At 45.5% G+C, this 25,878-nt stretch overlaps 1 protein-coding gene across 1 annotated transcript; it reads left to right on the top strand.

Annotated features, from left to right (window-relative positions):
• The first annotated feature begins 9,266 nt into the window (after nucleotides 1–9,266).
• On the top strand, nucleotides 9,267–21,944 carry LOC127779542 (uncharacterized). Its single transcript, XM_052306345.1, has 5 exons — nucleotides 9,267–9,910; nucleotides 15,732–15,849; nucleotides 18,602–18,954; nucleotides 19,039–19,137; nucleotides 20,480–21,944. The coding sequence occupies exons 1-5, from the start codon at nucleotides 9,267–9,269 to the stop codon at nucleotides 21,588–21,590; spliced, it is 2,325 nt and encodes a 774-aa protein (XP_052162305.1). The 3' UTR covers nucleotides 21,591–21,944.
• Nucleotides 21,945–25,878: the final 3,934 nt, after the last annotated feature.

Raw genomic sequence — 25,878 nt, 5'->3', positions numbered from 1 at the left:
TAGGATTTGAATTCTAAAATTGGTGTGATGTGTATTTGTGGCTAAAAGAGAAAGTTGAATGACGAGTATAAGTTGGAATTTTCTTAGCACAAGAGCAATTATTCACAATATTTGCAATAATACTATTCTTGTGCCGAAGAGGAAATCAAGCCACATAAATTAAATTGGTGGCTAGATCAAAAGGAGGAATTTAGATATTTGGATCGAGAATCAAAGGATGGGTTTAGGATCAAAGGATGGGCTAACAATTAATTCCAATGAGATTGGAATTACTTTGGTCTAGGTTCAAGGACAAAAATTGGAGGATTTCTTGGACCATAATTCGCAATAGTAAAAATGGTTTTCAAACTAAATTTGAATAAAAGAGTTTTAGTCGAAAGAAGGTTTAATATTCGAAAATAGAATTCCAACAAGAAATACCAAATATGTTTTTAAATGAAAAACACAAAAGGGATTAAATACCAGAGAGGTTTTATGCGAGTTAATTTTAGGAAGTCCCGCTAAGTATATTTTCCTAGGTTTAAAAGGTTATTAAGAACATAAGAATCAGCATGATGCAAGATTAGAAAATGACACATTTTCAGGATGTTACAATAATGAATTCCCATATCATAATCTTAATCAATTCCAACCATCTCCGCTGTCTCATGTTCAGATCCGGCTGGGTGAAGATATACTTCAAACTTTTGTGATCCGTATACACCTCCGTACGAGTACCAAAAAGATAGTGACGTCAAATCTTCAATGCATGAACCACTGCGGCTAACTCAAGATCATGAGTAGGGTAGTTCTTCTCATGCGGGCGTAACTGACGAGATGCATAGGCAACCACATTCCCATCTTGCATCAGAACACAACCTAACCCAAGCTTGGATGCATCGCAATACACTTGGAAACCCTTCTTTGGATCAGGCAAAATCAAAATGGGTGCTGATATTAGGCGACTTTTCAACTCTTGAAAACTCTGCTCACACTCTTCTGACCACTTGTACTTCACATCTTTCTGAAACAGTCGTGTCATGGGCTTGGCAATCTTGGAAAAATTCTCTATGAACCTCCGGTAATAACCTGCGAGACCCAGAAAACTGCGAATCTCTGAAACCGTCTTCGGTTGTTTCCAGTTGGTTACGGATTCCACATTACTAGGATCAACGGCAACTCCCCCGGCTGAGATGACATGACCAAGGAACTTCACTTCAGACAACCAGAATTCACATTTGCTAAACTTGGCATACAACTGATGTTCTCGCAGCTTCTCTAGTGCAAGACGAAGATGTTCTTCATGCTCTTCTTTGGTTCGGGAGTAAATGAGAATGTCATCAATAAAGACTACCACGAACTTGTCTAGGTATTCCATAAACACCTTGTTCATCAAGTTCATGAAGAAAGCGGGGGCATTGGTAAGTCCAAAAGACATAACAGTACATTCAAACAACCCATACGTAGTGGTAAAAGCTATCTTAGGTATGTCTTCCTCTTTAATTCTCAACTGGTGATACCCTGATCGAAGATCTATCTTGGAGAAAACGGTAGCACCTTTAAGCTGATCAAACAAATCATCAATTCTGGGCAGCGGGTACTTATTCTTGATAGTTACATCATTTAGTGCACGATAGTCCATACACATCCTCTGGGTATGATCTTTCTTTTCCACAAAGATCACTGGAGCTCCCCATGGAGACGAACTCGGTCTGATGTATCCTTTCTGAAGTAAATCATCTACTTGCCTCTTGACTTCTGCTAATTCATTGGCTGCCATTCTATAAGGTCTCTTATGGATCGGAGTTGTTCCTAGTACCAGATCTATTCTGAATTCTATATCTCTCTTAGGCGGCATACCAGGTAAATCATCCGGGAACACATCCGGGTACTCCCGTACTATAGGAATCTCTTCCAAAGTTATTTGGTTCAGACTTGACCTTAAAGGCTCAGAAGGCAATGCATGAACAGTTACAACTTGACCATCATTGCTGGTGAGAGTTACTTTTCTATTGGCACAGTCTATCACACCTTTATATCTGGCTAACCAGTCCATCCCTAGGATGACATCAAGGTCTTTGGATTCTAACAGAATAAGGTTGGCCAGAAATGGTACTCCTTGAATCTCTATTCTGACAGAGGGGCTACGTTATGATGAGAGTGCTTGGTTACTCGGTGTACTAACCATCAAAGGACGTCTAAGATCTTCTACTTCCATCCCATGATTTCCCGCAAAACTCAAAGATAAAAAGGAATGCGTAGCACCAGAATCGAAAAGCACTGTTGCAGGAACTGAGTTAACAGGGAACGTACCCAAAATCACATCTGGAGCACCTTGGGCTTCTGCGGCAGCAACATGGTTGACACGAGCCTTTGTCGCTAGTGCGGAGGGGTTGTTCTGAGTAGGGACAACCTTCGCGCGGCGGGGCTTCGGACACTTGTCAGCATAATGTCCTGGGTCTCCACAGTTGAAGCACACCCCGGGCTTACTGCCTTGCTCCCTCTTGGCAAGCTGATGCTGTGTCGGAGCTGCAACAGGGCGTGGAGCTTGGTTGCGGTTGTTGTTGCCAGCATTGTTGTTGAAGAACTGACGCTGCGGACGAACAACAGACGAAGAACCTCCTTGTGGCACTGACTGAGGTCCCATAGCAAGACGCGGCCTCTGACTATTCCCCTGCTGAGCCTTGAAGTGAGCAATCCGGCGTTTCTTCTGCTCCATGCGGTTGTACTTGTCCTCCTGGCGAATAGCCTTATCCACCAACTTCTGGAAATCATGATAATCCCCAGTCATGAGTGGGTAAGAAAGCTCATCATTCAGCCCTTCTAAGAACTTCTCTTGGCGCTCTTCATCAGTGCGCACATCTTCCGGAGCATAACGAGCCAGACGATTAAATTCATGCAGATATTCAGTGACAGAGCGAGATCCCTGAGTGAGCGCCCTGAACTCCTTCTTCTTGAGAGACACTACTCCCGAGGGTATATGCGTCTTACGAAAAGCAGCAGTGAACTCAAGCCAAGTGATTGGTTCAGCTGTAGTCCTGTTGAGACGGAAGTGATCCCACCATTCAGAGGCAGGGCCATGAAGCTGATGTGAAGCAAAAGAGACTTTCTCTTGATCAGTGCACTGAAGTAGGTCCAACTTCTCTATGGCGTGTAGCCAATCACCAGCTTCAATAGGATTGGTGGTGCTAGAGAAAGTAGGCAGCCTCACGCGAAGAAATTCTACCAGCTTATTCGGGGGAGGTGCATGGTTGTTTCCCTGGTTCTGCTGGTTCTGGAGTTGCTGCATCATCAGATTCATAAGCTGTGCCTGTTGGGCCAGGACTTGAGCAAGCGTGGGATTCTCTGCATTGTTGTTGTTGTTGTTGGGGTTGGGGCCATTCCCGTTGCTGCGAGTAAGCACCATCTGGCATAGACAGGAGCACAAGAAGAGAAACAGGGGAAAAACTACTTAGGACAGGGAATTTACTAGTTTAACTTTTATTGATCTTAACTGAGTTTCATTACTACAAAACTGAAGACTCTCACACCACTAAACTCACCAGCTCCCTAACACACGAAAGCAAACAAACGCATGCATTTACATCCCACCAATGATGTAAATCACATGCAAGACCCACACACACAACCAAACTTAAACAAACTAACTAACACAATGATCTAAGGCAACGACTTGACAAGGCGTTCTAGGTCTTCCGGGCATCGGAGTTCATTGAAGGCTCGTTCGGCACGTCCCCGTCATCTTGAGTAGCTCCCCACTCGACCTTGGAATGGGTGCGCTTGGATTCTTCTTCATCATCATCACTCACGTTGACGACCGGAGGATCCATTGGGGCTGGGGTAGCTTCTTTTTCCACCACACGAACCTTTGGCGCCAACTGGTAGCGAGGGACGAATAGAGCTCTCTTCTTTGCGGTAAGACGAACCCTGGCCTTCTGCGGTGGTGCTTCTCCCTTCAATGCTGCTCGCTCCTTCTCCAAACGATCCACCTTGTCCTCTAGCTTGCAAATCTTCCCTCGATTTCGGTCTTCACGATCTTGAGCTGCTATCACAATCTCAGCACGGGTTTCATCCATGGCCCACAGCATCTCAACCAAATGCCTTGTGGTAGCATCATTCTCAATCCCTGCAGGTTCAAGGTAGCTGCCACGGTCACTTCCCTGGGGTTGATGAGGATGGTAGCGATACTCGGTGTCAGCCAACCGATCGTTGTAGCTTTTGTGGAGCTCTCCTATGGCGATCCTTGCCACCTCCTGACAAGCATGAATGTAGCTTCCCCCTCCAGCCTCGAACATCACCGAAGGGATATCTTCACGATTACTGTTCAAAGTGACTTTGACACGGCACTTCTCTTCATCACGATCATGAGGATTCTGGGCATACAAAGGGGCAGTCCCAAATCCTATGAGGAAAGACATTGTACGCAACTCCTAGACAAATCCTGGACAAATCCTTCAGTACCAAACAAGTACTCATGCTTGTAGTGCGGCATCTAAAGACAGTGAAGGGAGGGAGTTAAGACATTTATCCAATTAATAGCACAAGTTTTTGGATTAATTTGAATAAAGTTAGAAAATCAAAGTAATAGGTAAATAAATAAAGTAAACCAATCTTGCAAGATAAGTTGAAACAGTTAGAAACAGGATCACAAACTTTGCACTTTTGAATAACAGATATCAAAAGAAATAAAATAAAAGAGAGTTATAAAATCAATATGCTAAGCTTAGTTTATTGCAGCAAAATTAAATAAAACAATGTTATAAAACTTTTGCTGGTAAATGGCCATTAGTACAGTAATAGATGTACAGTACTAACAACACCGGAATAATAAATAAATTTTGCATGAGAACAATTGAAGGAATTATAAACTGCATGTGCCATTAGTTTGGTTTAAATAAAAGAGAAAGAGAGGAGAACAATTCTACTTTTCAACATTTTTAGAGGGCTTCTATAGGTAACCATTTGGCATAACCTAGGGTCAAGGAGGCTCTGATACCAACTTGTCACGTCCGGAATTTCTATCCAAAATTCCAAACGCTTACATGTGTGTAAACCCTCGTCCAGGAATGAGCCGAGGCACACAATAACAAATTGATAATATAGTACAATTATTACTCTAATTAATAAGCGAATAAAATGTCATTACAGAGGTAGATAGTTCCTCTCAATCAATAAAGTTCTAAGCAGCGGAAAATAAAAGAAACAGCGCAGGCGACTCCTCTCCACAGGCAGCTTGACCAGGACTAGGCCTAATCCTCCACACCATCAGCATCACTGTAGAACTCCTCCTCTGATGAATGATTGCAAGGTGAGTATATGACATACTCAGCAAGCCACGCAGCAAATATGCAAGTGCACAGGATAACAAAGGATGGCATAGTATAGTCTCATTTGCATAAATAGCATTTAACAAATATTTCAGAATTTAATAAAACAGTTAAATAATAATTAAACAATATTAATCCAACGCTATACAACATACCCTGTTGCATAGGCCCAACCATTCTGAACAACCAATCCCGGCTGCACAGTTCTATCTCCAAACCAGGAATTAACCATTCCAAACCAGGAGCTAAACAAGTTATTAACATCATAAATTAATATGGTGAGAAATGTGAGACTAATCATGAAAGACATTGTTAGACCCGCCCATAACTGCGGGCACGGCTATTCAAATAGTTTAAACTCTGGCCAGAGGTGTACCACTGTACCCACAAGACACAACCTCAACATCATGTCAACCATGCGTCGCGATACTTGACAAGTACCCGAATAGAGATTGTGACAATACCCTCTATATAATACAATTCAAAGCAGTGCACCGTTCCCAGATCATAATCACCCCCTTATAAACAAGGTATGGACTCCCCAGCGACCCCCGTGGGCTTATCTCCGCCACTTCACAGTCTGGTGCTCTACTATGAACCATACTATACAGAAAGTAAAGCCGTTGCCCACGCTGGCTTGTGGTTGGCACGGTAAATGTTTCACAACCGAAAATCGTGAACCGGTCCTTAATTATCATGAGCACAACCATCAAAACCATATGCTCCCACCATTATCAGGTTTTAGTTGGCAAATTAATTAATTAACCAATCATGATTAACCATCATGAGCTACCATTAAGCTATCATTAAATAATAGCGAAGCATAAGTTATCCCAGTAGTGTGCTAATGTTTCTAAGCATGGCTAAGCAATTATATCTAATATCCAGCTGAACCCATATATATAAAGCTCAACTAGTCAAGTTATAATAACACAAGGTATCAAAGAATAGGGTAATCAAGAACAAAAGGGCTATAACAAAGCAATAGGTTATTTCCACCCAATGACATTCAAAAATAAATGCAATAGTTGAATAGAAACAATAGCTTTAAACGGGATCAACATGCTCAAAGGATTGTTTGGGATCTGTGTGACTTGCCTTGCTGGCCTTGGAACTCTTCAAAGTCTTCTCCTGCAAATTCGGACTCTCCGGGAACGTCGGAATCTAAAGAGAAAAGAACAAAATCACCAAAACAGCACATAAACAAGCATGAACAGTACATGTGGATATTTTTAACATGTAGATCTCAATTTTATAAAAATTTAGAGACTTGAACCAACTAAATCCGAGTTAAGATGAATTAGTTATGAATTTTCAAAGATTAAATCGGATTAAAACATTTATATAGATTTTAATTGAATTATGACGCAATAATGAATTATTTTTGAAAAGGAAAAAGGGGATTATTGTGTCAGCGGGTCGGCTCACGGTGGACCGGGTGCACGGCGGCGGTTCACGGAAACGAACGGCCGTGATCGATCTATCCAAAACGGACGGCCAATATCTAACGGTCTACGACCGGTCTACGACGGACGGCGTCGATGACGTCAGCGATGACGTCATCACCGACGGCGGCTCGGCCTCGCGTGCTCGCCGGCGAACGACGGCACGGCGGCGCAAATGAAGGACACCTACGGGTTGCGGGCGACGTGGCGAACTCACCGGTGACCAAAACAGCGGCGGAAGGTCAACGGACGGCGACGGCGACGAGGAAGAAGCGGCGGCGACCTTCGGCTTGATGACGACGGCGGGGCACCGGCGATCTATAGTGACGACGGAGGGGCGGACAAGGTCGGCGACGACTTGACGATCACGACGGCGGCTTTCCCGAGCGACGACGATGACCGGAGCGACGGTGGCGCACGATTGGACGAACGGCGGCGACGGCGGCGCTAGGCTACACGGCGCTAGAGCAGAGCTATTGATGTCTCCATGTACATGCATCAGATTGCCACCTCGGAATATGCATGGCAAGTGCATGCATGTATCCTTGCCGTGCTTCCAATACAATGTGCCAGCAACTCCTTTGTTCTCTATCCGTTGCATTGCTCATTGGTGTAGCTTGTGTGCATATGACGTGCACTTTGTGTATGCCGTCCGTGCCACCCTTACGCATCGCAGTCCGCAGCCCTCGTGGTCACCGTCCACGACCCCATCGTCCCGGCCCTGCACGTCCGCCACGCCATGCCGCGCTCGCTGACTTCACCCTTCCATCATTGGCCTCCCTGCCGTCGCTGATGAACCCTGAGTTCCACTCGACACTCAAGGCTGTTGTTGGCCCGATCTTTCGGTGAGTTGAGATAACTACGATTTGGGAGACACGTTGACGACCCGACTACAACCGTACGAGACGTTGTGTTGCGCCTTAGCGATCGATACACCTCTCCGTGGGTTGTTGATCTTGCCGGTGCAGATCAACCCTATTCCTGCAAGCAAATCGAAGAAACAAGCAAGAACAAGATAAAAGCAATCTGATATTGCAAATAGGAATTTAATACAAATGATAAGTTGGGGTTCCGAAGAACAAGCAGACGGACGGTCTAGCCGACACGCACGCTGCAAGCAAGTAGCAATGGCTAAACTTTAATCTATCAAAACCCAAGAAACTCTAAAGGGCTACCTAGCTATTTAAGTAGGTGGGAGGTCCTCTAGGTCGTCCTCCACTTGGTTGGGGCGCACCCCACATGGGCCCCACTTGGGCCGGGGTCCCAAACGAAGTTACAAGCCCATAGGCCCATTACAGGTGTCACAACACTTTGTTTCTTCAGTTTCTGCCGACTGAGATGGAATTTGGCAATGAGGCTAGATCAAAGAGGACTCCGAGAGCTTTCCATCAAGTACTCATGGGCCAAAAACGGAGGTCGTATGCAGATTCGACGGCCGTTTGAAGTCAGCAGTGTAGCAGGTGGCCGAATTGGATTCTGGCACTTGGAGGACTCGAACTTGATATTTTGTTATTCATCCATGATGTGAGCAACGGATGTATCCGTAGTAGCCATGGTCACATCAGTCGCGGATCCGCGATCGCCGCGTGCGTTGGGCGCGTCGTCCATAGAGCTACCCCTCCGATCTCTCTGGTCGCCTTCGGCCACACCTGGACCTGTCTAATCGCGAGTGAGGTCATCGCCTCCGCAACGTCCTCGTTGTCGTCATCGATCTCATCGCCATGGCTGACGATCTTCTGTCGATGCGCGATCCTCACCTTGTGTTTCCTCCTCCACATGTCTTCTTGGTCCAATGTTGAAAACTTCTGCTATGATACCACTTGTTATAAAAGTTAGTCGATATAGCGGAACGACGACTAACTTTCTCGATCGCTTCAGTCATTGATCAGCTAAGACATGCCAGATGGCAATACAGGAACCCACGATATTTGTTAACGAGGTTCAGCCGAAGCCTACATCCTCGGGGCTCTGGTTATGGGCGCGCCTCCCCAATCAATATAGCTCATAGCTGCTACGAGTCTATGGCCACGCACCATCATCTCTCTGCGTGCCTACGCTATATTGTAGTCACCATGGTTATATTGTGGTGCCTCCTATCTATTTAAGAGAGTTGCCGGGTTATAGAGTCCGACTCTAACTCCACCCCCACCACCTATTATAACTCCAAGTCCAACTGTAACCAATTATGACTATATATTCGACACCTATTCTAACACTGACGGGTGGGTCTCACAGGGTGACTCAACAGGTTGGACCTAGTTAAAGTGCCATGTTAGCGAAATTACCCTTCAAAACAGTTGAGAGAGAGAGATAAATTGCACTAGTTTTAATAGCTAGGATCAAAGATATCTAATATTTTGTAGTTCAGGGATAATAATTAGATTTGGCCACTGGTTAAGGGAGGTCAAGTGGACTTATTCCAGCACCTCACGGGGTTTAGTGGTGAGTGGGGCGGGCCGTGCGCAGCTTGTTTGGCCACCTATACCACGGACCACGGAGACCACGAAATCACATCATGGCTTCTTCCTACGTTCTATCGCTTCTCCGCCGCCGCCGCCGCCGCTGCACCATCCCCACCCTCCCCCCGCTCCTCCCCCGCCTCCTTTCCTCCTCCTTTTCCCATTGCCCTTCGTCCCTCTCACCGGCGAAGCCCCCTTCCCTCTCCGCCCGCCTCTCGTTCGTGTTCGACCAACTCGATGCCCTCGACCGCTCCCGCTTCTCCGACCACTCCGCCCGCGACGCGGCCCTCCGCCGCATCCAGTCCTGGCGCCGCCCCGCCGCGCTTCCGGACGTGCTGCCGGCGGAGGCGGAGCCGCGACCGGCACCCGAACCTGGCGAGCCGGTGAAGAAGGAACCTGAGGCGGTGGACGTTGCCGGAAAGGAGGAGCTGGAGAGGATGAGCGTGGCGGAGGTGCTAAGGAGGGAAGTGGAGCTCGTGCATCCCTGGCCGGAGTGGATCGAGCTGATGGATCGGCTGGCGCAGCAGAAATACTTCGACCTTGGGGGCACCGGCGGCGCTGACGAGGGCTGCGTCGCCGCCGCCGTGCCAATGGACCTAGCGGAAGTCACTCAAGAGACTGGTTTTGACTTCTCTAGGGACTGGACCACTGTCAAGAATGCCTGTATGAACTTCGGCCGTGACCGTTTCGACATTGTCAAGTAAGTTTGCTCTTCCTTAGCCGCATCTCGTGGAGCTTGCATGCATTGTTTGTTTGTTAGTTGGAAACCACATAGTATCAGATATATATGGATTAAGTCGTGGATTGTTCCACGGAGAAACCTTCAGCACGAACAAAATGGATCTTTCTTTAGAGACAGATGTGAGTTTGCTTGCTGAAATGTCTCTAGTAAGAACATTGACAGTAGAAAGAGGAAACTTATGCTCCCATTCGGTAGACATAAGAATTCTATCAAGTTTTTCATAAGTAGGCACATTCAAATTATTAGCACAAGTATATATCGTTCCAGACATATATAACTCTCTTAGACTTAAATCATATATAATGACATTAAACAAAAAGGCAAGACTCTCTTGGCTACACAAATTAACTTACTCAGCCAATCTTTAAAGTCATTTTGTGCTAGCCCATACATAGCTACTAAGCCTCATTTGTAATCATCCACCTTTTTACGTAAATGAAACTTGACATAAAAATCACCTTCATTAATTGCACCACTATCAAAAGTTTGCAAATCTATAACTAGAAGTATACACCTGGCCTACCTCCATGTGTCTTAGAATGCCACAAAAATTCTTTGCCTCCACATGTTTTTAAGCATAGGAGGAGGAAAGCCCTTAACGGTTTCCAAGATCGCAATTAAATTTAAATCTTGCTCTTTAGATAAATCAGAAACAAACCTATGTATTTTGGGGTCTTTAAATCCATTACTCTTCCAAAAAAATTTCCTTTCATCATAAACTATTATTTTTTGAACCACCATTTTTTTTTCCTCTTTTTCCTTTTTTAAGAGTTGTTGACCTAGACGATGGTATGGCTTTAAAATCACACAAGTGATCACCACCCACATCCATTACCTCCTCCATAATATCATGACATTCCTGTTCAACTAGCATTTCATCCTCTTCCACTTCAACATTAACATGTCAATTTTCTTGCATGTTAACATTTTGTAACCGTAAAAGTTCTGAAGATTTACTATCATGTAGTATAGTCCTAACACAAGTATCATCACCCCCAACATAATTCCCAATTTAGTGACCTTACTAGTTAATTGCTCATCAGAAAATTGCAAAAAAGAATTATGAACTAAGCTATTACCTTTTGAAGATAGAATCTCTAGGTTGCACATCACCTTAAGCTTATCTGCCATCTCAAGAGAATCCTGCTCCGAATCATTTGCCCACTACCTACGGAACCGTCGCTAGCACAAGTGCCGAAGGTTGCTGGCCAGTCTCCACCATCATTGTGTTTTCTAAGTCCATCATACTCATCAGAAACCGTCAGTCCCATATCTGTGTAGGTGCCCCAATTTTAACTCCAGAAGATTTTCCATCATTGGACTTAGATAACTCCTTTCCCTTACCATAATCTGATTTCTTACCATTCTTTCCATCCAAATCATCCCCCTCTTTCTTTGTGTCATCATTAGGACCATCAAAATTATCCATCTCCATAGGCACCGGTTCATCATCATTCTTAGGCCCAACTTTAAATTGAAGTTCGTATAAGAAATCTCCAATTATCACATCAACAGATTCAGGAATTAAAGAATGATCTAGAACCAGAACTTGCAAATGGGCTACATCATATCTCTTGGTCAACTTCATATCCACTATCTCGGTGACACCAAGAATGAACCCAACAGCCCATATGATCAAGTATTCCCTTAGCTCCTTTAGTTAATCCACCGTATCCACACCTTTGGAATAGCATATTTTATCTCATTCCCAACATCTCTCTCCTTCATTTCCATCTTAGCTTTCACAAACTTAGTATTCACTTGCCCCCATTCTACCATTCTCTGCAATTCCACCTTAGAAGGAAAGATAGTTCTAAAAGTATTGTTACCATTATCATAAACCTCCCATTTCCATTTACTTGGAATCAACCTATCTAACTCCGATGTCACATTCATCACTGTTAGAACCCCTTTTGTAATATGTATCAAAGCTACATTAGACTCATGCTTCACCTTCTGACCTGCAGGAAGAGGGATATAATAGAATCCCAAGCCATCCACCGCATAACCACACAAAGACGCCATGTGCTTGTTTGCTGATTTAAAAACAGGACACTAGATGTTACATGGTCAGCACTTTCACATATGTTACAGAAAAGCTGAGTTACACACTCCTTAAGGGTATGACCCTTTGTGTAGCAACGGTACCAATATGGGATTTTAGCCTTAACGTCCACATCACCATTAATGTTCTCCCTTGCCATACTTGTCATATGTACCTGAGCCATTGATCCACCATGCGACACAATCGCTTCTGGCATCACTCCCAGCTGTCCTGAACTCGTCACACCTCCTGCATGGACCTCTATCAAACCTGTCTTCTTTCCTGTCTCAATCCCAGTTAGAACCATAGGTGTTGAACCTCCATGCGCCACCACTGTCAAAGACCTCAGTTGGGCCACGACAGCAGCTGCCCCATTACCTATTATGCCCATACCTGGCTAAGCGAACAAGATAGCTGCAGGCAAAGAGCTAGTTGCCCCACCTGCTGCACCTTGCGATCCCATCCCTCCATCCACATTGCCGCCAGCCATGCCCGCCACGCCACCGACCATGCCTCCACCCATGCTTGCCATGCCGCCGGCAATGTTGCCAGCCATGCTGCCTATTCCTGCCATATTGTTGGCCAAGGTAGGCCCTCTGGCCACTCCAAACACTGCTCCATTTGCCGGTCACTCCAGCTAGTGGACGAAGACCACCTGATGTTGTAGCCATCGGTGGGACGACGCCACTAGCTGTTGTAGCCAAACCCTTCGAAGCTACGGCACCAGTCCTAGCCACTCCTGTTGCACTTGCTGCCCCAGCGACTCCAATCGTTGGCGACACCGGCGGCATGTTGCCTGTGAACATCGGAAAGCGCTGACCGTTCTACCGCCTTGCCAATTCCCCTGGAAGTTGCCACCGTATCTCCCACCTCCATGGCGACCGTGGTAGAAGCCACGATCTCTGTTGCCTCTGCTACCATCGATCTACCACGATCGCCGACTCCATATGACCAGCCACCACCGGTTGCATAGCCGTGATTAAAGCCCTGGAAACCACCCCTTCCGCCTGCCGCAAACGAACCTTGACCTCCACCTCTTGCACCACCTCGATAGGTCTCTTCATCAATTCTCTCCATTATTGATGTTGTTTCTCACGCACAACGTCCGTGTATGGCGATTGTGTGGCGATAACCCTAGGAGCCACAAGTTGAGAAGTCCCCGTTCTAGCGAGTAGGGAAACTAATGCGAGCATGGGCCTAAAGGGTATGTTGGGCTTTGGAGGAGAATGGGCCTGGTTTGCATGTGAAAACAAACCAAATTTTGAAATTTGCATATCCCCCAGAAGACTCGGATACTCATTGACATCATCGGATCGAGCATACCTCAACGCCGGCGAAGACTGAAGTCTCGCCGATGCGGAATACATCACCGGAGAATTATGCTGCATCGAAACTAAGAGTTGACGTACCTTTGGTTGCTTGGCCGAAGCAATGACGTCCCCAATGGTTAGCGACGATGAAACCCTGGGCACCGGCAGCCGACCACGCCAAGGAAGACAAGCCAAGCGATGACTGACCATCGATTCGTTCACTCGCCTTGCCGTCAAACCCATCTTGTGCCCTAAAAGAGAAATATCTTATTCTGCTTGTAGGAGCTTTTCCACCATGAAGCCAGTCTCGTTAGCCTCCCTTATGAACACCGCCGTCGAGTACGAAGACGAGGACCAGACGGATTCTTTATCGCTGTCTGCCCACAGTGGTGAAAAAGGGGATCCATGTAAGTAGTCTTTGGTTTGGTTGGTGTAGCCGGCCATCTCGACGAACCGTGAAAGTTTTTGCCGAGTCCGAGCATCGCGATCTTCCTGTTCCTGTCACGAAGATGACGCTGTCTCAGGCCATCGACGCCTTCGCTGCCGCCGGCAGCGGCGCCAACGTAAGCCGGCGAACCCTCAACGCCCTCTGCTTACCTCTAGATCGTAGGCATAAGAAAATCTGTACATTGCAATCTGTTGAAACTAACAAGATACTTCCACGAAAGCATAATTCTTGAACGTCTTCACTGAGTCGTCCCTTTTTTTATGTGTGGATAACCCCTCCTACCATGCTCGGTACTAGCAATTCATTCCCTTTGAAATTATCTCCTTGATTTTTCTTATAGTTTGCTTAAAATTCTGGACAGCGTCCTATTCTCAAAACACAGAACAAATATTAAACACTAATTGAGTTCTCCATGTCCCTACACGGATGGGGATCAGGACATCAGGTGCAGTCAACTTTAGAAGTAGCCCCTTCCAAAAGAGATCAAACGGCAAGTCCTTCCTTAGGGACAACATGTCAATCCCACCTGGTCCACTCCAGAGAGCTCTGTCAGGCAGCAAACCCAATGCCACGCAGCCTTAACCAGCATTATCTGATCTCTTGAAGGAGCTCACAATGGCTGCTGCGATGCAGACAGTTTCAAGCGCAGGTCAATGAGCTTCATATCAATGAGCACCTTGCTGCCACTGGCAAGTGCTTGTCTGGCCTTAGTGTTGAACCAGTGTTACCGGGACACACGTGTCAGGAAAAAAATTTGCCGCGTCGACGTGTATCTGCGTGTCGACTCGCGTCCGACTCGGGACGACACGCATCTGACGTGGGTTGGCGAGTCCCAAGGTGGGAGAGAGGAGTTGCAGGGGCTCTGCAGCCGCTGTATGGTAGAGAAAACTCTAGTTGTTCTAGTAGGGAAGATGACTTGCTGTAGGAGGTAAAGTAAGAGAAGGGCTGGGAAAGAGAGTCAAGTTGTAGCTTTTTCAGGCTCTGGAAGAGGGATAGCCGCAGGCTAGAGTGAAGAGAGTATCTGTAGGCTGTAGCATATGCACCATCTTTTCTCCTTTTTTGCAATACGTCACTGTTCAGCGGCACAAGATACAAAGCAATTGGATCCTTTGTGCACAAGACTACTGATATTAAAGTTTTAAGTGTTTGACCAACTATGGTGTTGGTATTTGGTATTACTATGTAATATTTTTAATAAAAAAATTATATATGTTAGACGAGTTCCTGGATCCTATTTTCTAGAGTTTGCTGAGTTGGACACCCGAATCCGAGTAAGATTCCGACTCTTGAGTCTGAGTTCTGGTAACAGTGTGTTGAACGTGGCATCGACGAGCCCCTCAAGGATACGACTCTGAACTGTATGTTGATGACGACTTCACGGCCACTGGCTTCAAGATGCTTGCACCTTGCAGGGCTCGGCTTGAGCGTCAAAATCACGGCTGAGTTTGGTGCTTCGTGGAACTTTGAGGTGGTGAACAAAGGGGGGAAAAGGTGTGGACAGTGAATCCTAGAGGATTTTTGGATGACATAGATGGGCTCCTACTGCTTAAATCGCAGTAAAAGCAAGGACTGCACTTGATCACGAGTTCACAACCCTCTATAACCATTATTATACTTTCTGCTGTATAAATTTCTATGTGGTTGTGTGAAGTACTTGTGATAAACAGACTCCAAAGACTGCTGGAAACGCATGCAAATTATATAAATTTTGTTGTGTATATTCTTGCCTAAAGCACAGGCAAACAGACATACAAATCTTTCCTACTTGAGAATTAGTAAAGACCACTTGAACAGAATTTGGGATTTTGTTTTGAAAATCTAAGAGAAGTTCCATTCCATTTTCTGGAAAACAGGCAATTAATTTCCTTAAACATGGAAAAATGGTACTGGAATGGCAGCCAATAGATGTAATAACAAATAATCAAATAATATTGTATTAACACCATTATTAATGGTTCCTTAATCTTATCAATCCAGGTCATTGCCTAGGAAGGATCTTCAGGTATTGGTTGGCCATGGGTGCCCTAGCATGGATCCGAAAGTTGTGTTTTCTGCAAAGCTGATAAGAAAACTTGTCCATCTTGATGAGGGGGATGTAAGTTGCTCCTAAACCAAAATTTCATTTCCTATCGTTCAAAAATTACCATATTGCTGCTTTTTTTATTGCTGTTTGAGAAAAAAATGTTTTGGCCAGTCGATATGGCATGGAAAGTAACAGAAATAGGAAAAACAAACTGGGGAGGATCGATTTTCTCAATTTATCAATATAAATAGAGTCACTGTTGAGTTTTTAGGGACAAGTGTAATTTCTCCCTTGCATAGCTACCTGAAATGTTTTCTCAAGCCGTCCTGTAGTTTTTTGCCTCTTCTTGGCCATGTTTGTGTCCAATATAATTTAATGATTCACCCAGGACAAGATTTGAAGAGGTTGTAAGAAGATGATAATGTTGCTAGCCTCACTATCATCACCTTTGCTACCTGGTAATTTTTCCTAAAGTAAAGACACTAGGTAGCTAGGCGCCAAGAAGAGTTCCACCTAGTTGACCGATTTGCATGCTGGCAATCAGGGAATGGGCACATGCAGGAAGGCAGGGAAGGGAATATCTGGAGGCTGGTGTATGGATGCAATAGAGCTGGAGTTTGGTGTCTGTGAAGTACAGTTATGGAACCAGTGGTGTTCATGCAAAATTAATGGTGTTCATTGGGCGCAAGTTTGTATGTCTGAGGTGTACTCAGTACCAGGAGGTGAAACATACCCATAGGCAGTGATGGCAGATCTGCCAGCTTGAAAGTTGAGATGTGGAGCTAAACATGGTTAGCATGAGCCCACATCGATGAGGACAGTTTGGACATGCTTGCCTGCCACGAAGGCCTTTACTATCTCTGCCTTGTTGCCTCGTTGGTACCACTGACCAAAGTATGACTGGTCTCCAAAGTCCAAATTAGATTCCAGAACACAGATTATCTCTAGCTCCACTAGGACCACGTGTGACATGTTCACACTCCATGTACGACACCATGCACATCTATATAACATCTAAACATATAAAGACATGCATATCTGACTTTAGGTAGCAATTCAACTGAAGTTCATAAGGAAACAAAACTGCTTGTTTTTTGTTGTTTTTCTGGAACAGTAAAAGTATCTTGACTGCATGTTTGTAGTGGGCTGTGGTAATGATCATGGGTAGCATAATCACATTAAGTCCCACTTGATCTCCATTTTTCTTGGCCTTCTTTTCCATTAGCATCAATTATCCATTCTCTCTTTTCTATGCTCAGTTGAATGTGAAGTAAGGGATGGCCAGGTGGTCTGATTCCAGATGAGAACCTACATGGTAGTGGAGACTCATCCTTTCATGTAATGTGATTATGTTGAGGCTCTCAGATTCTTATCCATGCATAGTTTCCCAGTTTGTTAAATAAACTCCCTAACAGATAAGGATACTAAATAATATAGAAATTAATGAAATAGGCGTTACAACTAATCGATAGATAACTATGCCCAGTATGCCTGCTGCCTATCGGTTGGAAGTCCATGAATACACAAATCTTATTTGGCTGCTTTGGAAACAACATTAGTCTTTGGTCTGGAACGTTGGAGAACACATCTTGAAGTCAGCTGCTAGCATTTAGGAGGCATGAGCTGCTATGATGTTTTGTTAGTGTACCTAAACCTCATCCCCCACTCCCCCGACCCTATTCTCTATCTCCCTATTCAAATGTGCATGAATGAACTGTGCAGGAAGGGCAACAGAAAAACCATGTAGCACTGAAGGAGAGGTCGGCCTCACCATATAAATGCAGTCTGGGATATGACCTGTCCAATAACGTCTGCATCCTTGTATGGGCTGTACAAGCTGTGTGCGTTCACTGCTGCAGAGATGACACCAGCAACAAATAATTGTGCAACATATATTGACTTACTAATAAAACCATTACCTAAAACAAACTAGACTTCTTAACAAAATAAATATTCATCTAGACCTAACTTGCTCCATTACAGTAAACTGGTGCTACCTTTCTGTGCTGCTTATCAATGGATTCCAGACCAAATTGTTTTTACCTGAATTGATTGAGTTACTGTTGGTAGGAACACCCCACTTGGTTCTATAAAACACATGGAAATGAAAGGCAGGTATAGTTGACACCACCCTGCTTGCTGTGGAAGTAGCTTGGGCCAATTTCAAATTTTTCTGAGGCATAGCCATATACATTTATATTATAGATAACTAAGATTCTGCCATGTAAAACTGTTGCCAATACTAAATGTCAGGTGTCTTTCTATGCTATGGTGTATTCCCTTGCGGATTTCATTTATACTTGAAATTTATCTTTTAGATAATGACTTGAAATTTATAGTGAGCCAATGTTTCTAGATGTAGAACTGTTTTTCATACTCCTTGTTGGATTATTCAGTTCTCAGTGACTGATTTCATGATTAGCCATCTTTAACTAGCCATGAATGCGTTTTCCATGATATTACAAAATATGCATTAAGACATACTACCTCCGTCCATAAAAAAGTGTGTTTTTAGCTATGAACTTGTACATTACCAATGTCCAGGTACATAGCTCAAAAGGCACTCTTCTAGGGACGGAGGAAGTACAAGTTATGGAGTAGAGGGGCTTGCTGATGTTATTGTTGAAACACACGCCTCAGTCTTACTGATACAAATTCTTGCAGCCTTATCTTCTCAGGTTCCAAGTAGCTTGTAAAAGCTAAGCTAGACAATTTGTTTAGTTAAATAATCCAATGCTAACCTAAAATCTTTAAATATTAGTGAAGATGGTAACACTAGGAACATGTGACATTCTGAATTTCTTGTTTTCCTCCTACTTTGCAGGTATGCAGTTCTTGTAATTTACGAAATCTATGCTCAAGGGGCTATATTCTTACACGCAAAGAAGATGAAGCTCGAACTCTTGATGTTATGCGTATTTTGTTGTTCTATGGTTTTGATCATGTAAAGGAAACTGTGGAGAACAAGCCACTCCTCAAACTGAAATCTGTGAAGACAGTTGTTCGTAAATTGATACATGACATTGCCAAGCTGAGCGCTGTCCCCATTGATCCCAATCTTCCGCCCCCTATAATCAGAAAGCCACCACCTAAGGTGAAACAACCATCTCCACCACCAAAGAAACGAGTGGGACGTGATGATGTAGAGATGAAGAAAGGAGATTGGCTCTGCCCAAAGTACTTATAGCAACTTCCTCCTGTGATCTGTAGAATCTTATTGAGCTCAGAATTGTGTTCTCATTTTCTGGAATTTGGCTGCAGGTGTGACTTCATGAACTTTGCAAAAAACACTATTTGCTTGCAATGCGATGCTAAACGTCCCAAAAGGCAACTTCTCCCTGGAGAATGGGAGTGTCCTCGGTTAGTTTGATCAACCACAACTTTGTCAAATTATTATCTACTACATCATGCAAGACACACTAGTGACCCCTAATACATTTTAACATATATTTTTCCACACCCTTGTTTTATTACCTGTGAATTGAAACAAGTCTTTACTTGTTTGACCATCGTCTTTTTCTTTTTGAGAACCCCCATTTCTATTATCAGAAATGGCAACAAAACCGGTGTTCAAACAGTAACTTTCTAGAGACGATCATCTTCCATGGCATTTGCAAACTGAGATGCCATCCATCTCATTTGCAGGTCTAAGCTAGGTTTTACTGCTCATGGTTGCCAACAAAACAAATCTTCTGCAAAAGGCAACCAGAAGCCAAAGATATACTACCACACTATCTCATCCTCCATCCTGGTTGTTTCACCGTCCTCAATCTTCATCCTTCAAGTCTTCCAGTCCTAAAGCTGCCAACCATGCTGAGCATCATATACCTCCTTTGCCACCTGCTTGAGTAGAGTTACTCCCTCCTGCAGTTTTCCTTCCTTTCCCTCCAACCCTTGCAAAATGGGCCAAGTAGAAATCCAATGACAAACATAGATGATACACCCACATGGTCTTTGGGTAGTGTATTCCTGAAACAAGTTCTATTCCTAGTTTTCCAGGTGGCCCAAATAACTGTAGCTATCCTACCACCACCATGTTCTGTGTTTCTGCATCAAACTTCTTAAGCCAAGGGCCAAAAAGATTATTCATATTATCTATGGGACCAATATCAAAGGCATATTAAGTCAGGCTAGAGAATAGTGTATAAACAAGTGATCAATTGTGTTTATTTGCTACAAAAACTGACATTTATTGTCCGCTTTCCTCCAGCCTCTTTTGTATAAGTTATCCTTGGTCAGAATACTGCTTGTGAGGCAGAACAGAGCTATTTTTTTAACTTTCAACAGCATTTTATATTTCCACGTTTTCTTGAAGGGAAAAGCTATTTTTCAGACCTCTGTAGAAGGATCTGACAGTGAAATTGCCATCCTTTCATCTTATTTTTCTTTCTCACTGTTAGAAGAATTGACTGGCATTCATTATTTATCTTATGAAGCTATCAACCGGTACCCTAACAAAGTTGTTCTGAATTTAAAATAAACCCAGTCAGTAGAAAGTTTTTGCCATTGTGTTGTTTCTGGTAAAGGTGATATCGTGACCATCTTTTTCATTACATAACCGTGGTTAAAATATTTCTGTATTGTCATTATTCTGAAGAAACATTCTGGTAATCATGGAAGGAAAAATGATGGAATTTATATGTTTCAACGGTAGATGTGCATGGTATTATCCACATAAGCTAATGTGTCCTTCAAATTTCAGGTGCAACTTTTTGAACTACAGGCGGAATATGTCGTGCTTCCATTGTGAACACAACCGTCCACCAGATGAATACACCAACAGCCAAATGGAAGCTAATCAATCTGTTCCACGAAAGCGATTGGAAAGACCTGCTCACAAATCTGAAGTTTGTAATGCATGGAACTTTGATTTTGATGACAATGAATCAGATGGTGCTGATGTTGCAGCATTTGAGTTTGCTGATTCATCAAAGGCCAGGAATAGCTTGTCTGTGGACAACACGTCTTCTAGAGGTGGTTCTAAGTTCTCTGAGGACAACGAATTTGGAATTAATGAAACATGGAGAGAGGGAACAGAGAGAAGGTTTTCAGAAAGAGAAAGAGTTGGTTTTGATGACTTTGATGACGAAGAGGATGATATTGATAGTTACGAGCTTGATTTATCAAAGGGTGGTCAGACAGATGGAATGTCAAGGATGAGTTATTTGGACTTTGAAGATGCTTGTGACTCGGCAGACCTAAATGGGCGTGCTAAAATTAGGAACTCTAAGCACGGTGAAGAGGAGGATATAATAGGGTCTCCTGAGGATGAGGAATTTGATCACCCTTCCCTGAGATCTAGTCATCTTGCTGCTTCTTGGAGGAAACCTGTAAGCTGCAATGGTTCCAACAACCACAGAAGGGAATCTTTTGGCTCGGAGAGTGATGATGGGATTATTTCTGATTTGGATGGGGATATTAATGAAGGATTGAAATGTAAAGGAGGCCATAACAAGCATTATCCTAGAAGAGTTGTTGTTAGGCATAATGAACTTGATGATGTACCATTTTCAGATATGGATTGTGACATAGGTGGCTGTGTTCAGTCAGATAGGAGGAACAGGTTCTCAACAATGTTCAGTGATGAATTCCATGCCAGGGCCTCCAACTCAAATAGGAAGAAAATGAATGAACGATTCAAGAGTTCTGATATGCGTGATGGTCACCCGCCCTTTGATAGGACTCGTACAAGAGGTACTACTGAACTACATGATGGCTCAAGAGATCTACAGAGTAACGCAAGAAGAAATTGGGTTAAAAGTGGTGGATTTGATGATAACAACAGGCCGCTCAGGCGTTTGAACAGAAGATAGGGGAATCCAGTTACCGTGCAGTCCTTCCAACTAGCTGTCGTATTAGTGTTCTCCGATGTAAGGTGCAGCTTTTTTAATTGGAAACATAGAGCTATGAGATTGCATGCAGATCTGCGGTCGATCTCAATCCAAAGATCCACATGCCAAATTTCCTGCATGCAATACGGGATTGATGCTATTGAATCCCAAGGTCCGGCTAAAATGTGTGCCTAGAATATATTTCTAGCCTTTTCTCCCCGACTAAGCATTTCTGGTCTTGAGACAAAGATGTTTAAGCATTCCCAGTAAAATGATCACGTCATATTAGTATTCATCATGGTTACGGTCGTATGAAAAGAACTGTTCTCGATTTTATACGAATTTCTGTTCCATCGTATTTTCAAGGAGAGGGAATATGAGTAAGAGCTTATTCACATGATCACGTCATATGCTTCAATGTGATGTGTTGCTTCTTGTAATAAGTCTGCAATGGTGATGTGGCGACTAATGTGGAAAAAATGGGTGATTTTAGAAGTGAAAACGAGAAGAGTATTTTTACGCTTCACTCATGGAAAGGATATGGGAGAGAAAAATGGGATACCTGGTAGTATCAGAGTTTGAATCTGAATCTGCAAAGCATATTGGAGAGTAAAAAGAGATACACGGTAATATTCGAGTTTGAATCCTAACTCCAAAAAATATAAATTAGAATATGAGAAGAGTTGAGTTTGAATCCAAATCCCCCAAAAAAATATAAGTTAGGGTATACGAAGAGTTATATACTCGTGTATGTTCTATATTATCAAACACTAGAAAAAAATGCATATGCGTTGTAATGGGTGAAAGCTATTTTTCTAATCTTATTATTGTTATATGGTTTAGCTAAGATGAAATTCACTGTGAGAATTCGCTTGAATATTTTTTTAAAAAAATCATGAGATGCAATTAGGAGTTCGACTTTTATCTCAAGTTTAGCATGTAAGTTTTTTTAAAGAAATTTCTCATACGACTTCTTTTATATTTTTAAAAGCAAACGCACTTAAAATCCGACTCATACACGGATCTGTATTTCCAAAAGGGAATGAACTTAAAAACCGACTCAAATACGGATGACGTATCAAAATACCGGCAAAAACATTTTCAATTTTTATATAGTAGAGATATATGAAATCTATTTTAAATCTACCTACAAATATAATGAAAAATTGGTTAATCACTATTTTATCAGCTCACAAGTAATATTACAGTTTATTTGGCTTGATATATCTTTTCTAACACTCTAGTTGTCTTCCTAGATTTAGTACCTATGAGTTACAAATACAAATAGATTGTACTATGAGAAAAAAAAAATGAGAGAGAATGTGGGATAATTGATACGTTATCCAAGCCATCCAAACTCGATGCATCGAATTTAAAGTGATGAGGACATCAACACCTTCGATACTGTCGAGGGAAGATCCTCAATAGCGAGGAGTCGTGAGACCCCCCTTCTCGTGAGTTCGGCCGGGGGCAGAGGCTCGTCTCTTGGAAATCACTCGCTCGTCCCTAAGACTACCGACAAGCTTGCACATAGTCGGATTATACAGGTTCGGGCCGCTATGGAGCGTAACACCCTACTCCTGTTTTTGGGATTATGGATGAGTTTTACAAAGGTTTTCTTCACTCCAGAGAGCGCACTCGCTTTCTTTCTTCTGGAGTTCAGGTTTTCTGGGCGTCGTCCCCCCGTTTCAGTGGGCCGGGTCCTCCTTTTATAGCTCAAGGGGATACCACATGCGCCGCCTCTACCTACCCTCTATAGGAGGGGGATCCCACTCCACTTTTACTGGGCTTCAACCCGTGCCTTCTCCCGGAAGCTAAGCAACAACCGGTTCTCGAGTGGAACCCGGCGCCGCCCCCCGCCTGACACGGGGGACAGCCCTGTCATTTCCTCATAAATGAGCGATGACTTGCGACAGCCCTTCCTCATGTGACGCTCGGATGTGACGGGTCATACCCACCCCCACTCCGCCGGGTACAGAGGCGACGTGAGGACATGATTGCCCTATCCATCGGATGTGACGGTAACAGGACGGTCACAGACCGGTCACATCTGATGGAAAGGAGTCAGCTAGGCGCGCCGCACGTCTGCCCTTACCGCATTTAATGCGGTGAGGGACAGTTGGGGCGTCGCACATTTATGGCTGTTTAGCCTGAGCTACCCTCTCGCTCTCTCCCTCCGCCGCGTGGCAGCCGGGGGAGGGCCTCGGGGCGAAGCTGCGGGAGAGCCCGAGGGGGTGACGCCATGCCCCTCCCCCCCCCCTCCCCCCGCCGCTTTCACGACTCGCGTGACGCGTGAGTGGGGCCAACTTGCAGGGTCACGTGGCCGGAGGGAAAGTAACTCCCCTCTACTTCACATACCCCCGGGCCCATATCTCCGACAGTAGCCCCCGGCGCTATATCAGATATCGATTTCCTGAGATCGGTCTGACATGGTGCCTCACGACTTCTTGAGTTGGGGTTGTGGGCCCGGCAGGGAAATCAAAGGGATATCGCCACGTGGCCAGGTTGGCGTGCCAACCATAACAGCGGTTTGACCGCCACTGACCGCGATCATGAAGAAGATGCTTGAGGCGCGATAACCGGGGGGGGGGGGGGGGTCAGTCAGACCACGCCTCAATTCTCTCGCTCACTACTCCTGCGGTGGTAGTGGCGACGGTTTGCTCAACTTGCGGTCATGGCCGTTGTGCACTCCACCTCGAGTGTGCCACTGACAGGCACACTAAAGGCGGGAAGCAGATACAACGGGCGACGTGATGAGTGGGCGCGAAAAACGAAGAGACATATGCGGGCGCGAGGATCGTGGGGGCAATTATGGGGGCGTGACACGAGGAGGTGAGCGCGGATGAGGCGAGGATAAAAGGGGGCGGAGGCGGAGACTCTGCCTCCTTCCTTTCGCCAACTGCCCACTCGTCCTTTCGCTTCTCGAACCCTAACATTCTCGCCACTTCACACTGTCTTGCGCGCCACGCTCTCCGCCACTTCTCCGCCGGTCGCCATGGCTCAAGACACCGGCGATGCAGTGCTCCCTTCCTCCCGCATCACGGCAGACAGGCACCTTAGCCTTCCCCGCAAGATCATGCCGGACGGTGCTGTCATGCGGGCGGGAGAGTCGCGGCCATGGCCGCGATATCCGAGCGATCCGTGCACCTCTTGTCCTTCACCATGGTGGGCTTGATTCCGCCGTTCTCCAGATTCTTCCATGAGGTTCTGGATTTCTACGAAATTCATGCCTTGCATCTCATACCCAATGCCGTGATGACGCTGGCCATCTTCGCGCATTTGTGCGAGACGTTCATTGGGGTGCGACTGACGATGCGGTTGTTCCAGGCCTTCTTCATCCCGCAGCTGCTGCAAGGCGCGGTGGTGGGGTATGCTACTTCCAGCCCCGGCCAGGCACAGCGGGTCAGTACATCGAGAGCCATCTCCGCAAGAAATGGGAGGACTGGAAGAAGGACTGGTTCTACACCGTGTTGCCAGACCATCCGCGACTTCGAGTTCCCGCTGGCCCTCCTGAAAGGTCTGCCGCATGGCTGGCGGCTTCGGAGCTGGGCGAGGAATACGACGCGGTGTGGGACCACCTCAGGGGCCTGCGGAGCCTAGGCCTCACGGGGGCGATGGTCTTTGGCGATTACTTCCGCCGCCGCATCGCACCTCTCCAGGAACGATCCTGTGGAGCGTGGGAATACACTGGTCCCAACGACCCCATGCGGACGCATGTGGGCGAGCGCTGGGACTGGGGTGAGGAGGACGCGAAGAGGGTGATTCGGCGGGTGCTGGGCCTAGACTCCGCCGAGCCAACACTAATCCCAGATGGGATTCTTCCCCTCTGCTGCGACCGTGACCGGGAGAGCATCCTGGCCGTGATGTCAGCCGTCGGCGCCGGCAGGAGCCGGTCCAGCCGAGGCGGCGCCAGCGGTAGCGCCGTCGGCGCGGGTGGCGGTGGTGCGACCGCGGGTGGGAGCCGGGCCGGCGGTCCAGGCGGCGGTGGCTCAAGGGCACCCGGACCAAGTCGCGGACCCGGAGACGATTCCGCCGGTGACCCAAAGGGGAAGCGGAAGGTGGCGCCTATTCCCGGTCGCCCTCTCCCCCACGTGGAGGAGGTGCCGAGCGCGCAACGGATCGTTCGCCAGCGGGCCACAAGCGACCTGCCGGGCCCGAGGCTGGACGGAAAAAGAAGCGGCTCCGGAAGATAGGGCAAACGGAGCCATGCCGGGGGAGCTTCATCGAGCCCCCGAAGTGGACCTTCAACCGCCCTCCCCGCAGGTACGAT

This window comes from Oryza glaberrima, chromosome 7 (assembly GCF_000147395.1).
Source record: "Oryza glaberrima chromosome 7, OglaRS2, whole genome shotgun sequence".
NCBI classification, from domain to species: Eukaryota; Viridiplantae; Streptophyta; class Magnoliopsida; order Poales; family Poaceae; genus Oryza; species Oryza glaberrima.
Note: the sequence above shows the minus strand (reverse complement) of the source record. Positions and strands in the feature narration are given on the sequence as shown.